This window comes from Patiria miniata, unplaced genomic scaffold (assembly GCF_015706575.1).
Source record: "Patiria miniata isolate m_02_andy unplaced genomic scaffold, ASM1570657v1 HiC_scaffold_8, whole genome shotgun sequence".
Lineage (NCBI taxonomy): Eukaryota > Metazoa > Echinodermata > Asteroidea > Valvatida > Asterinidae > Patiria > Patiria miniata.
Window position 1 is genome coordinate 4894740 of NW_024037075.1, and position 15445 is coordinate 4910184.

At 40.3% G+C, this 15445-nt stretch overlaps 1 protein-coding gene across 1 annotated transcript; it reads right to left on the minus strand.

Annotated features, from left to right (window-relative positions):
- Positions 1-42: 42 nt before the first annotated feature.
- LOC119719145 (coiled-coil domain-containing protein 93-like) lies at positions 43-15407 on the minus strand. The gene is made up of 16 exons (XM_038188469.1): positions 15259-15407; positions 13926-14039; positions 13533-13627; positions 13118-13328; positions 11863-12017; positions 10575-10755; positions 9645-9731; positions 8633-8752; positions 4857-4993; positions 4124-4205; positions 3636-3776; positions 3331-3439; positions 3017-3137; positions 2478-2562; positions 1879-1992; positions 43-1389 (listed from the first exon to the last, which is right to left on the minus strand). Exons 1-16 carry the CDS (start codon positions 15349-15351, stop codon positions 1339-1341), a joined length of 1896 nt encoding a protein of 631 aa, XP_038044397.1. The 5' UTR covers positions 15352-15407; the 3' UTR covers positions 43-1338.
- Positions 15408-15445: the final 38 nt, after the last annotated feature.

Below are 15445 nucleotides of genomic sequence, written 5' to 3' on the forward strand. Positions count from 1 at the left end.
AGGCCTGCTCCACACAAAAAATTATAAGAAAAATTGAAAATGTAATTTATGCAAATACGAAGTCCAATTAATCCTTTTTAATAATGTCACTTGAGTACCTTTTATTGTATAAGAATCAGAAAATAATTAAGATCTAATGATACCTTCATTAATGTAACTGTCACAATATCTGGCAATGAAAAAATGCACAAAATGTTACTTGATATGAAAAAAATCCGATAATCAAACATCTCAACTCCGGGCCAATAAAAGAACTGACCATTCAAGATAAAGTTAGCCTGTTGGGAAGTTCCCTAATGGTGAAAGCTGTTATCGAAGAACATATTTCAGCATGTGAGTTCACTAGAAAGTAATTTCTTGCAGGTTGACACAATTTTGGGGGAAGTTATTAGGCACAGTTTTCAACGTGGAAGTGCACATGAAAGATGTGTAGAGATGTTAACATCTTAGATATTGTAACGGCTTGCACAAATATTTTAAATTTTTATATTTTTTTGTCAGGTTCAAAATTAGGTTTATTTGTTACTTTTTCAAATTTTGTTAACTAATAATGCTACAATAATCCGAAATTCATTTTGCCAAAATAGAGCATAAAAAATTTGCTGAGAAACTTGTCAAGATATATTAATAGTATTTTGTTAATACTTTATAATATACAAATAATGAATGTTTACGAGTGCAATGGTAAGAATAATTTCATTTTGGGACAGATGGAATGTTCCATTCCACAAGGCGAAGCCGAGTGGAATGGAACATTCTATTTGTCACCGAATGAAATTCTTCTGTCTATTACACAAATGTGAGACATTTGTTTTATACAACACCTGAATAAATCTCATCGTCTGATTGGTCAGAGCCACCTATCATGTGACCTTGCAATGGAACTTCCATTGGGACGAATAACTCAATGACATGTGATCAACAAGCCACCAATCAGATGCCAGACACTAATTCAGGCATATATGTGCTCTCTATGCAATGTAGGGTCAGGATAACAAAATAATATTTGCTCTTATACTTTTTAAAATAATGTAATTGCATTGCCAAAAGATAAATGAACCGAGGAGAAGGATAAATAAAAATGATGGAGGAGAAACAACTTGGGTTTAGAGTATTCCAGAAAGGGTGGGATGGTTTCTTCCTTGATTCACCCAATTTAGTTTAGAAAACATTTTTTAACATTCGTCTTGTACCTGAAATATCCGGATATGTGTTACTTTGATAGGTCTACAGAATAGGAGACTTAGAATTTAAAAAAACAAATTAAAGAAGACATTTTTGTTTAATGGCATAAGTTTATATTTATATATTTTGATTAATCTTAGTAAAAAATAGTAACTACTTTGCGGCAGAGAGCTTGGACAGCAGGATTTCATTCTTGCGGCACTCCTGTGAAAAACAAAATAAAACAAAATTCATATTATCACTTTGATTATCACTCTTTTTGTCAGTGTCTTCATCATCAGCAGTAGAAGTTGCATTAATGTTATCACATTTGTCGCTCTCATCAGCACCATCGCAACATTGATCACAGCAACATCAACACTAGCAACAGCACAGAAAGACAAGTAGCAGCGGCAGTGGCAGCAGCAGCAGCAGCAACAGCAAGCAGCGGCAGCAGCAGAGCAGCAGCATCAGCAGCAGCAACAGCAAGCAGCAACAGCAGCAGCAGCAGCATCTGCACCAGCTGCAGCAACAGCAGCAGCACCAGCTGCAGCAACAGCAGCAGCACCAGCTGCAGCAGCCGCAGCAAAAGCAAGCAGCGACAGCAGCAACAGCAAGCAGTAGCAGCAGCAACACCAGCACCAGCAGTACCATTAGTACCAGCAGCAGCAAGCAGCATCTGTCAACAAGTCAAATGTGAAGACTCCTTTTTACCTCCTTAAAGTCCCTGACCGTCTTGAAGTACAATCTCTGCTTCTCCACCAGGTCCAGGTAGTTATCATTCAGCTGATCCCTCCTCATCTTCTCCTCCTGTTTCTTCTTCTCCACCTACAAAACAAATTAGACAAGTTTGTCTGACTGCCAAGTGATCACACAGTAACCAACTACAACTAGCTAGTTAACCAACAAGATGGATAACAAAACTAAAAATTTAGATAACAAAGCCATATAACCAAACTGGCTAGATCACGTTTAGCTACTTTTAACCTAAACTAGCTACGTATTTAACAGGACCACACAAAGCCAGCCTAACAACCAGCCAGCTGAGTTCTCAACTAGCCTCCTAACACTTCAGTCAAAAAGCCAAACAAGGGGTATTCAGACATCTGAATTTGTCAGCAAACTGCCCAGCCAGCCACCCAGTCAGCCACCCAGTCAGCCAGCCAGCAAGCAAACTAGAGGGTAGGGGCAGTCAACAAACCAACCCGGAGTTCGTCTCCAACCACAAGTCAGACAAGCCAACCTATCAAACTTATGTGTCAGTATCACATGACTTGCAAACCTTGGGTTTTCTTTTACTCACTAACTCTCACCTTGATTTTGTTCTGTTTAACCCCGCCAACAATCTGCTCGAATTGCCTCAGGAACTGGTCCTTGTTGGAGGAAGAATTCATAGCCCTGAAAAAGAATGAGAAACAATCATATCATTGTCCGAAAGGGCTTTTTAACAAAATCTCAATCATGTAGGGACTGCTTTAGCAATAACTAATTTGTAGAAGGTTGAAACATTTATTACCTCCGCCAAAGAGGTTATGTTTTCATTGGATTTGGTTAATTTGTTGGTTGGTTGGTTGGTTTGTCTGTTAACAAGATAACTCAAAAACTTATGGATGGATTTGCATGAACAGTTTGTTTAGGGGTGATCCTTGGTACAAGTACAAATCGATTAGATTTTGGAAGTGATCCGGATCTGTGTCTGGTTCCAGGATTTTGCTAAGGATTCTTCACCATTTATGCGAGTATTTCTTTTGCGCCTACTGACAATATGGCGGGGAATTGTTTAGCCTTCGCGGAGGTTTGTGCTCTCTGAGTGCTTTCTAGTTTCTTAAAAGAGAAAACAAGCCGGACTTACTGTGAGAAGTTGTCGTGGATTGAGTTGAGTAATGTGATTTCTTTCTCCAGGTACAACTTGGTGTCATCCAGGGTATTATACAGCGTGTAGAACTGTTTGGTCTCTTTGTGGGTGCTGGCAACTGCAAATAAAATTGACAAAATAAAAAATGTTGAATAAAATATTATTGATGGGAATATACATTGGGGAGATATACATTTTTTATCTAGTTTTGCCCCTCACAAACACAATTTGTATAAGAACATTATATTCATTGTCAAATTCTTGGTTAAACTGGAATTTATTTGGAAGAAAAATAAAGTTCTAGACATTACCTTGATTATATAGTTCAACAAATCGTCTCTGGTACTGAGATAATTCTGCCCTCGAAGGCACGTCATCGATCTTCCTCTGCAAGGCAGCGATTTCCCTTGTTTTCCGAGCCTGTTGGCCACAAACAAATTTTAAAAGAGGGAAATATCGTCCCTTTTTTTAATGTGAAACCACCTTGATCCTGAAGTGACAATAAGCACATAAATTGGTAAGCAAGGTTTTCTGCCTAGCCGTCAATGAAATTAGGCCCTGGTCTACCATGTTTAATCCTTCTTGACTGCTGTTATGGAAGGATGTATTGTCTTACCAAGAGCAGACGGAATTTCTGAAGTTTTTCTTGCCCCGCCTCGTATCGTTTCAGGATCATCTTATCTCTCTCTGACATCTCGGTCTCTCCTCCTTCCTCCTTCAGCTCTGAGATGCTCTGGCCAAGACGAGCCATCTCCTCCTAGAAAAAAAAGTACACATTAATGAGGTCAGTAGACCGTTTCAATAAAAAGTAGTGGATGGGTTCGAAACCCAACCGTCAAAGACCCTGCCAAGTGGGTACGTTGAACTCATCTTTGGAAGACTGTGCCGAGTTGGTGGGTTCAAACCCATCTATAAGAGATTGTACGAGGTGGGTGGGTTCGAACCCACCCTTAGAGGCCTTAGCTCCGACCACTTCCAACACGATCAAAATGGCACTGGCCTATATTATCACCAAACTTCAGACATAATCACTGAGCCTTCGGACTCTAAAGAAAAAAAAACGACTCAAAATAACTGTCTGGCCAATAATGTAAGAAGACACACCTTGCAGTGAGCGCGGAACTCTGTCTCCTGTTTCTTGAGACTCTCATTCATGGCTACCAAGGAACGCAGCTTCTGTAAAACGCTAGAACACACACAAAAACAAAAGCCAATTAAACATCAGTGGAGTGCAACCTAGTGGGTGCCCTCATGTGTTCGAAATGAGGCACAATTTTAAAGGGTAAATAGGATCATTTACTTTTCATGCATTTTGTTCGTTTCAAATAATAACACAACTCAAATCCAAAGAACGCTCAAAATCTATGATCCATAACACATCAGCAACCAGCGGGCAACCTGAAAACCCAAATTTAAAGGCATATAGGATCATTTGCTTTTCATGCATTTTGTTTGTTTCCAATAATAACACCACTGAAAATCCAAAGAAGAATGTTCTAAAACCTAACCTGTTTAACTTGCAGCTCAGTGGGGAGTGTGTGGCCTAGTGGTTAGGGTTCGTGACTCGTGATCAGAGGGTCCGGGGTTCGAATCCAGCCGCTGGTCATATATTGTGTCCTTGGGCAAGGCACTTCACCCCCACTTGCCCCTCTCCACCCAGGAGTATAAATAGGTATCGGCATTAGCTGGGGAGTAACCATATGCCTTGAATGATCCCATATGCCTTTGACATTCTCCATACCGTTGTCCTACCTGGCCTGCAAGCAGAACAGTTGCACCCCAATACTCCCCCACCAATTTCCTCCCCCCAAAAAACCATGAAACTGCCCCTGTTTACCTTTTGTTCTCATCTGTCTCAACAGATTCCAGATCTTCCATCTCCTTGTCAATCTTCTTGGATTGCTCCTGGACCTCCTGCAGCTTGGACTGGGTCTCGACGTGGGCCTCCTTCAGCTCAGTGTGACGTGTACTCACCTGAGATGAAGACAAAATAAAAATAAATGTATACATCTCAGATGTATTTAACAGACACTATTTATCAAAATGGTTGTTCCAACTGTCCACGCCCTCTAAGAGTGGAAAAGCAGAAACTGAAATTTTGAACAACAAAGCTTACTGTCATGTCCCTAATGTATTAACCCTTTCATGCCCACATTGTTTATTGACTTGGCTCTCCCCAGGACCAAATTGTTTGCTCAGTCATGCGGAAATCACTAGAGCGTGAACAAAATGACCACAAGTCCAAAACTCGCTTTTTTCAACCCAGATTTTCACTGCCAAGGAGTGATTTAAATCATAGGTGTTTTGTGTAAAGTTTGTTCCTTGAAACTTGCTCTTTTATGTGATGTAAAAATGAAGTCCATATGTGAGAATAGAAGAAAGTTTTGCCTGTTTGTTCATCTGGTCATCATTTATCAAACTGCAAGCCATTTCACCACATGACCAAATGGCACTCCATACCTCAAATTGTGCGTGGATACTTCTGAAGCACTTTTCTTAATTTTTTGTAATGGTAACATTGTGAATAAACTACACCATTAGAACGATCTGAAAACACTCTTTCTGCTAGTTTATGGCTGATGTATGGGCGGCCAAGCATATCAACATACCGCCTTTCTGAAAAGTAGTGAATATATCTGTGTTGAGGGTGTTTTGTGTGTGGTTTCCTGGTCGACTTAAGTCGCCCATGGTAAGGAAAGGGTTAAATAGACCAATCTTCATGTGTAAAACTTGCGTTCTGTTTGCCATTTCCGGGTGTCCCCTTATGTTGTTATTGAAGTTTTTTATGTTACAATTATCAAAGCTTCTATTTGTTGTCTTTTTGTATGTTGTTAGTACTTCACTTCAGTGTCATTGGAGTTTGTAACAACTTAAAAGTTTTGTTGGGGAATTGCCAGTTGTCGTGATATTGACAGAAATGCCTTGCGGCATCCTTACGCATGGTTTGTTTTTCAATACCTTCCACCATGTGATTAATTTGTATTTTCTCTTCAAAACTTTACATTTCAAGCCAAGATTCAGGACAAGAACTTTGCCATACATGACTGATTTACAGAAATAGAAATAGTACAATTGTCCCCTCTCGATTAACAATTTTTAGCTGTTTCGGTGACACACCGAAACAGCTCTTGTTTTCGTTAAGATTTTTTTTTTTTAGCTGTTTCGGTGACACACCGAAACAGCTCTTGTTTTCGTTAAGATTTTTTTTTTTCTTTTTTTTCTTTTTTTTTTTTCTCCTTTTTCAGACTTTTTCTCCATAGGTTTAACACACGTTTCTTCTACCAATCCACTTTGCCACTTTTTTAAATCCGATTGATTTCAGACTTGGTACATACTTAGACCACCACCCACAGATGGTCCTAGAAGAAATTTGTGATCGTGACGTCATCAGGTGTCAGGTTACGTCACATTAAAGATGCATTTTTGCCCATATGTTTTGTACACGTTTTAAAACACTCCAGTTTGGCATTTTCGTAAATCCGATCGACGTTACACTTGGTACACACTTAGACCATCACCCACAGATGGTCCTTGAAGAAATTCGTGATCGTGACGTCATCAGGTGTCACGTTACTTCACATTAAAGATGCACATTTTCCCCATAGGTTTTGTACACGTTTTTCTTCAAACCATACACTTTGGCACTTTCGTAAACTTGATCGACTTTATACTTGATACACACTTAGACCACTACCCATAGATGGTCCTAGAAGAAATTCGTCATCGTGGCGTCATGAGGTGTCAGGTTACATCACATTAAAGATGTATTGTTTCCATATTGGTTTTGTACACGTTTTTCTTCAAACTGAACTTCGGAAGTACAAGTCTGATTGGGTTAAAACTTGGTATGCATATTCACATGGATGTGTTATAGATGGAAATTGAAGTGGCATCCTCATCAAATGTCATGTGAAGTCCCTTAAAGGGGCATTTTATTCTTTTATAGGTCTATATCTACAGAACTAAAATGTTCGATTTGGTTGTAACTTGACATGTACATATTATTATGTGCTGTTATAGATGACATTTATAGTGACGTCACTGATTGTTCATCCCGTGCTCAAAGTATTTCAAATATCCGAAACAGCTTGTGTTTGTCCACAAACACATTTCTAGTCTTTTTCTTTTTTTTTTTTTTTTTTTTTTTTTTCTCCTTTTTCAGACTTTTTCTCCATAGGTTTAACACACGTTTCTTCTACAAGTCCACTTTGCCACTTTTTTAAATCCGATTGATTTCAGACTTGGTACATACTTAGACCACCACCTACAGATGGTCCTAGAAGAAAATTGTGATCATGACGTCATCAGGTGTCAGGTTACATCAAATTAAAGATGCATTTTTCCCCATATGTTTTGTACACGTTTTAAAACACACCAGTTTGGCATCTTCGTAAATCCGATCGACTTTAAACTTAATTCATACTTAGACCACCACCCACAGATGGTTCTAGACGAAATTCGTGATCGTGACGTCATCAAGTGTCAGGTTACGTCACATTAAAGATGCATTTTTGCCCATAGGGTTTGTACATGTATTAAAACGCTCCATTTAGGCACTTTCGTGAATCCGATCGACGTTACACTTGGTACACACTTAGACCACCACCCACAGATGGTCCTAGAAGAAATTTGTGATCATGACGTCATCAGGTGTCAGGTTACATCAAATTAAAGATGCATTTTGCCCCATATGTTTTGTACACGTTTTAAAACACACCAGTTTGGCATCTTCGTAAATCCGATCGACTTTAAACTTAATTCATACTTAGACCACCACCCACAGATGGTTCTAGACGAAATTCGTGATCGTGACGTCATCAAGTGTCAGGTTACGTCACATTAAAGATGCGTTTTTCCCCATATGTTTTGTACACGTTTTAAAACACTCCACTTTGGCACCTTCGTAAATCCGATCGACCTCAGTCTTGATACATTTTTAGACCACCACCCAAAGATGGTCCTAGAAGAAATGCGCGATCGTGACGTCATCAGGTGTTGGGTTACATCACATTAAAGATGTATTTTTCCCCATAGGGTTTGTACACGTTTTAAAACACTCTACTTTGGCACTTTTGTAAATTATGCGATCGACGTTAGACCTGGTACACACTTAGACTACCACCCACAGATGGTCCTAGAAGAAATTCGTGATCGTACCAATGCCGAGATGGGTTATAGATGAAAATTCATGTGATGTCATCATCAAATGTCATGTGACGTCCCTTAAAGGGGCATTTTGTTCATCATAGGCCTATATTTACAGACCTATATGTTCGATTTGGTTATAACTTGACATGTACGTATAATGTGCTGTTATAGATGACATTTTTAGTGACGTCACTGATTGTTCATCACGTGCACAGAGTATTTTGAATATCCGAAACAGCTTGTGTTTGTCCACAAACACATCTCTAGTTTTGTATTTTTTTCCTTATTTTTTTTTTAGATACACATACAAACTGGTGACGTTTTTCTGTCTTTCATTTTTTTTTATTATTTTGAAATTTGCCGATTTTTGAGGGGCAAATATCATTTTATTCATTCTGTGGTTGCGATGTGAATTTTACTCAAACTAATCAACTAGTCCAGGTTGCTATGGAGATGACCTCTCACCTCAGCCAGCTTCTTCTCCTGATTGGCTATCTGCTTGTTCAGTGATGTCACCAGCCGCTGGTGTTGCTGGGCACCGCTCATTCTCTCTGGTTTGTCTGCTTCCATTTGCAACTCTGATTTCTGCAAATAAAAAAAAAACGGCAACATTCAAATTCTCATGAAGATAACGTGCACTGAAGAGATCAATTTCTAACACCCACAGTGTAAAAAGGCAGGCTTAGTAAAATGTTTATGCTGAAATTGTATCAACAAAATGACACAATTTGGCAATATCCGAGTTTCACTTAAAGGGAATGTACATCATTGGCTTTTGCTGTAATTTTCAGAAATGAAATATTTGAGGGGTTAGTATAATAGATCAAATATTGTTACACTGACATGTTTGAAGTTTTGTGTTCGAAAATGCTGAAAAAAAAAAAAAAAAAATGCTCAAGTAGTCTGGTTCTCTGACTCCAGTAAAGATAAAATGGATCAATTTATAGATGCCGGAAAATTGTAAGCTAAGGGAACCAGTCTAGCTGGCCTGCACCCATTCATGAACATGTAACCAATAGCAAACAACATTTTGACTGAAAAAAAATTGTAAATTTGGAGCAGTAGTTGAAAAATAGTTAGGTTTTTCCAACCGTGGTCGGCCGACCACCGTTGGAAATGTATACAAAAAGACCATTTTCTTGAAAATGACTTCACACCAGGTGCCATAAGTTTACAGGATGCTTTAGACTGTCATTTACCAACATCCTAGTAAGGTATTTCGTAAAAACTTGGTAGTTTTGTTTTTCGATGATTGTAAATGTTGTATATTCCCTTTAATGAAACTTCAGGGTTGCAAAACAGTTCTTCACAAATATCACATTCTACAAAACTGCATAAATTTGCACAAAGTCACATAACTTGTGTTAAAAGCATGTTCCAGCTGTAAAAATTGACAATATTCCTTCAAGTACAAGTTTTGCACTACTAAGCGACCTTTGTCAAATGATAGGAAAAAAGAGAAGGGTTTTCTTCAGACCTTGTCTGCATACTCAGATGCAATCTGCCCAATCTCTTCGGACTGCAGACCCACGATGGAGCCAACCGTACTGGCTGTTACCTTGCCCTGAAAAATAGGAGAAGCAAAGAAGAATCAGCATAATGACATTTCTTGCTGGCCGAATGTAAAGTTCCATATGTATTTAAATAAAAGTAAATACCATTTAGCATAAGCATCCTGGGTTGCGAAACCTGTGACACAAGCCCGATCAATATACCATTTAGCATAAGCATTATGGCATTTCTTGCTGGCCGAATGTAAAGTTCCACATGTATTGAAATAAAAGTAAATACCATTTAGCATAAGCATCCTGGGTTGCGAAACCTGTGACACAAGCCTGATCAATGTACCATTTAGCATAAGCATTATGACATTTCTTGCTGGCCGAATGTAAAGTTCCATATGTATTTAAATAAAAGTAAATACCATTTGGCATAAGCATCCTGGGTTGCGAAACCTTTGACACAAGCCCGATCAAGGGTTATCACATGTAGTATCTTAAGACTCGCAAGATGACTCAAACCATATAATTCTTAGTTGATTCTTTGTCATCAGCACTTACGGAAAAATTCTGTCAGAGCTTTCGGTAACCATCCGGGTGCCTTTTTCAGGCATGAGAATGAATTTCAATGAAAAAAATCCAAAAAAACTTGCGCAAGAACAGGAAAAAAGATGTGAAATCAGGCAAAAAAGCCCCAAAACAGGCTCAAAATAAATAAAAAATGCGGAAATTTGGGCAACAAAAAATACAGGAATTCCTGTTTAAACGGGAAGATTCTCATGGCTGTTTTTTTAATGTGACGTTTTTGTCCAGTCTCTTCATGCTAATTTCAAACCATATAGCTGGAGACTAAGGTTTTGACTGTTGCTAAGAAAAGACCCATGTCAAAGGTCACTGAGACTCCTCACCTCCTCAGAGAGCGACATCCCCTTCATGAGAGCCTGGATGCGTTTTTCTTCCTTCTCCCGCGATTCCTCCGAGTCCATGGAGTCAGCCCGAGCCTTGGTCATGCCGGCTTCAAGAGCCTTCTTCTTGGCTTCCTTCTCGGCTTCCTTCTCTGACTTGGAGGTCCGGCTTATCCCGTAACGTCTGATCAACGAGATGGAAGAAAATATTGTTAGCCATTAGCTAAGCAGGAAATAGTTTTGCTTACCAAAAATCAGGCAAAACGCCATGTTGTAGATTATGTTAGCGTCAGGTTCTTTGCTTACTTTTAATTAGCATGTTTATGTTCATTTGCTTAGCAGTCTTCTCATCTTCATAAAATTATGCTCATTTTAAAGCTGGCGATACAATTATTGTCCTTGAGCAACCTAATTTACCATAACCACTCACAGACAGTGTTCCATGTTCAGTGCAGTGACAACTTCTTAACAATCTTTTGATTTAGTGTATTCATTTGCTGAAAAATATTCTCAGCACCACGAAATTACACTCATTTTTAAAGCTGGCAATACAATTATTGCTCTTAAACAACATAATTTACCACAATCGCTCAAAGACCCTACGTAATGATAACCTGAACAAAAACATTGACTGGTGTGGGTCAATTCATTAAGTAAGTTGGAAGAAAGAGGGCATGAAAAATAACAAAGGAATGCCTTTGTTAACAGATTATTTTAAAAGCCTTCAACTGGACTTGGAACTGGAGGATCTGAAATGGACTTGTGATAAATTTCACCACAACGCTTTGAATAGAATGTTTATATTTATATTTAATTATTAATATTTATATCTTTCTGGTAATGAAACCAAAGATTCCTCAAAAGTGCCCAAGGCACTATAGCTCGAAAGCCTGAAGAAACCTGTACGAAGAAGATGACAATGAGAAGAAATCATAGTTTTAGAGATGGGAGGAAAACCCGAGAACAATATTCTGGTGGAAACCCACGGAACCAAGTAGCGACCGAAAACCTAATCCACATGTGGACCAAAACAGGAATCGAACCCGGGCCATAGCGGTGGAAGACGAGGAACGTAACCACTGCGCTAACCTTACTTCCTGACTTTTTAGCGTTAGGAGGAAAACCCGAAAACAATATTCTGGGGGAAACCCACGGAATCAAGTAGGGACTGAAAACCCAATCCACATGTGGACCAAGACGGGAATCGAACCCGGGCCACAGCGGTGGAAGGCGAGGAAAGTAACCAATGTGCCAACCTGACTCCCTGAATCAATGATGATGACCTGTTTACCTTCCGTACTCCAGGAGCGTGGACTGGACTCTCATTTCCTCCTCCCTCATCCTGTGGGCGTCAGCTCGCCGATATCGCCTCTGCGGCTTGTAGACGTCCTTCACACTGCTGATGGTATCCACTGACTTGCTTTTCCTCTCCTCGAACTCTACATCCTGAAAATAAACCCAATCTTGGCAGTTTTTAGCATCTTAACATCTTTCCCCAGGATCACTTTGTATTTTTGTTTTCGAGGCATGTCATAACATATGTATTGTTAGGTTTTATGAATGATGTGGTGTTTTCTTTGTTCCGAGTTAAGCAAGTATTTAAATTCATGAAACTTTTGGCAATTTACTTTTTTTCTGACAGTTCAGATTTCACTTTCATTTTTAGAACAATTTACCAGGATTACAGTTTTTGCTATATTGTCGCATATTAATAACTGTAGAGTCTAATATTATGGAAGTTACCCATTATAAAGCTGGAAGCAACTCAAGGTACAGGATTACAAATATGGAGCATGGGTTAACGGAAACATTAGAAATGAGAAAAAAAGTATATTTTTCCTGAAGGAAAGCAGAAAATATTGACGGAAAGCATGCCTCAGACAACAAGTTTCACAAAGATGTCATGTTTTTACCGGGGCAAAATTGTCACGTACCTATTAAAGCTAGAGTCCATCATTTGCAGCCATCCGAAAAGTAACTGGTGTAATTATTGTTGAAAAACAAACTTGGTTGAAAGATAGTAAGGGAACTAAACTCCCTGTGAAATTATTCTTTCTGGGAAGCTGTCATTTTGAAGTAATCAACGAAAGAAGGCATTTCCAACGGTGATTCTTAAGAAGCACCGTAGGAAAATTTAAATTAGTAGTTCGTTTTGTTATTCAGCGCAGCGCGAACAAGTATTGGAACGACGCACACGCGCGCGCAGTTGTTATAATTCGTTGGATCAGTGCGCGACGTCGCGTATAGCTGCAATTCAAAATAATTCAAAACATGATTCAGTAACTTTTGATTTGAAATTGAGATCTTAGAATGCTGTTTTTCTCGGAATGTACAGCTGAAGCTTAGCTGAAACTTCATCAGGTTAGTTGCTTAGTATCCTTCATTAGATTTTGAACTCTTTTTGTTGCTTCAAACGAACAAAATGCACAAATTACAAATGATGGACTGTAGCTTTAAGCAGAAAATATTGCTAAGAAAATTCAGTTGCAAAGCACCACATTTCTGTGCTTAGTAGCCACACGTCATTGACCCCTGTACTTGCTTACCTCTGGGGTCTGGTGCTGTTTACTGAACTGGGAGATGGAGAACGCCCTGATGAGGTCTCCCATTTCCTCCCTTGTCTCGATGGCCCGCTTGACCAGCCACTGGACCACGGGGTAGATGTGGATGAAGTCCAAGCCCTGGATCTGATGGGGCTCGATACGGTGGGGGCACTTCATCCTGGGCAGGACGGCTACGATCTTCTCCGTTAGGGCACTAGCATAAAACACATTTGGAGTTCAAAATCTGGTGTTTAACTTACAAGATCTTGAGGAGGATGAGTAAGGTATTGATGAAAAGCTGCTGAAGGACCCTTCATGACAGAACTACACTTGTTAGAGTACATACTTTTCATGCACCAACCCATGATTTTGGGCGACTTTATTTTACTATACACTGTATATTTGTCCATAAACTTACATTTTCTGTCCAATGGTGGAGTTTTCTTGGAAGAGCAAGTCGACATCAATATCAAAGTTGCAAGTGGTGATGCACCACGTCATGCCTCCGACAACCTAGGATTGTTACCCAATGAGAAAACACCAACATAATCGTGAGTACCATTGAAGCCCCAGTAGTTTGTCTTTGACACACTGTCATTGAGAAGATAGTGCCGCTTTGTAAGGTATTTTTGTCAAGTCTTTGTCATGATATTGACAACTTTCTGAGCTGGATGTTTGTGAAAATACTGGTTTACCGTTACCGTTAAACTTCGAAAAAAAGGAGTCCAGTTACTGGGTCTACATGGTAAATAATACGGTGAATAATGACCTGTCTCGGTTTACAACAAGGTTATATTTTTAAATACTCAACCTTATCGAATGGCGTGAGTCCCTTGATGCGTGCCCTGAAATATCCAGCAGCCAGGAGAAGTTCAATTGTCTCCTGTAACTTGACATTCTGTTCCTCATCCTCCCTTGTTTCAACCTGAAAAAAATGAAATTTCGAGCGGCTCTAAATTTGAACTCAACTGAAAAGTGAAATCAGTCCAAAAGTCAAAAACATTTTTATGAAAGTAGATTTTATTAAAACAATTCCTGTTAAGAGAACCTACAATTTTACTTTCATTGGTAAATAGTGAATATGACTTCTCGTGCCATTTTCCATGGAGCAACATGAGAGATAAACGCTGCCACTAGACTGCATAAACCCACTATTCCTTCCTCGGGGGTCAGACAAGTCGACCGTTGAGACAACTCGACTCGGGACAAGTCGACCGTTGAGACAACTCGACCGTTGAGACAACTCGACCGTATGTGCGATAAATGGAAAGACAAGTCGACCGTTGAGACAAGTCGCCTCGCATGTTTTGGGCCTAGTTTCGGGGATAGTACCGGGGATTTTGACGGCGGCTGATCGCCGTTTGGGAGTGATGACACATGAGTTTTTTGTTGCATATAACAGAGCCGATATAGCGCAGCGTGATTGTCCGTGCACATCGTTCGTTTTTTTCAAGGCCACGTGCGCGCATCCCCGGTCAACGTGGCCGTACCGTGTACGGTGGCATCGTTTTTGCCGGGCCTGTGCGCCCATCTGCCGGTCAACTTGTCCGTACCGTGCACGGTGACATCGTTTTTGCCAGCCCTGTGCGCCCACTTATCTCATCCCCGGTCGGTCAACGTGGCCGTACCGTGCACGGTGACATCGTTTGTGCCGGGCCTGTGCGCCCATTTGCCGCGCTGGTCGACGTGCCCGCGTGCCGGGCCCGGCCCGGTCCTCGCGGGCGGGCGGGGCGCACCGGCCCGACGCGACGCCCTCTGTACATCGAGTATGCCCGCGCCGCACCCGTGATCGGTCTTGCCACAGATTTGTGCAACTTTTTCTGCTCCACGTGTATTCATTTCCATTAAGTCGAGCAGTCTCAACGGTCGAGTTGTCCCGAGTCGAGTTGTCTCAACGGTCGACCTGTCTCAACGGTCGAGTTGTCTCAACGGTCGACTTGTCCCGAGTCGAGTTGTCTCAACGGTCGACTTGTCTGACATTCCCTTCCTCCATGCATAAACTAAGCTGCTAAGCTGTCCGGAAATTGGGCATCTTTCCAAACTGAGAAGCGCATAAAAATAAGTGGCATAAAATCTTTACTTTCAGCAAGTTCAGCTGGTCATATTTAATACTGATGTAATCGAGAATTCTTTAGCTTTACTACCTCCACTTCCCGACCCTCAGTGTCGTAAATAACACCTAATTTGGAACTGGAAGACCGCCCCAAATGAAAAACGCTACCGCTGGGCGCTGCCATCTTGCTTAGGTCACGTGAACATCCACCCAGGCCAAAGGTCAGTCTTGTTATCACGTGGTGAGTACATTTCACTTTGAACCAATCAGAGCGCCTG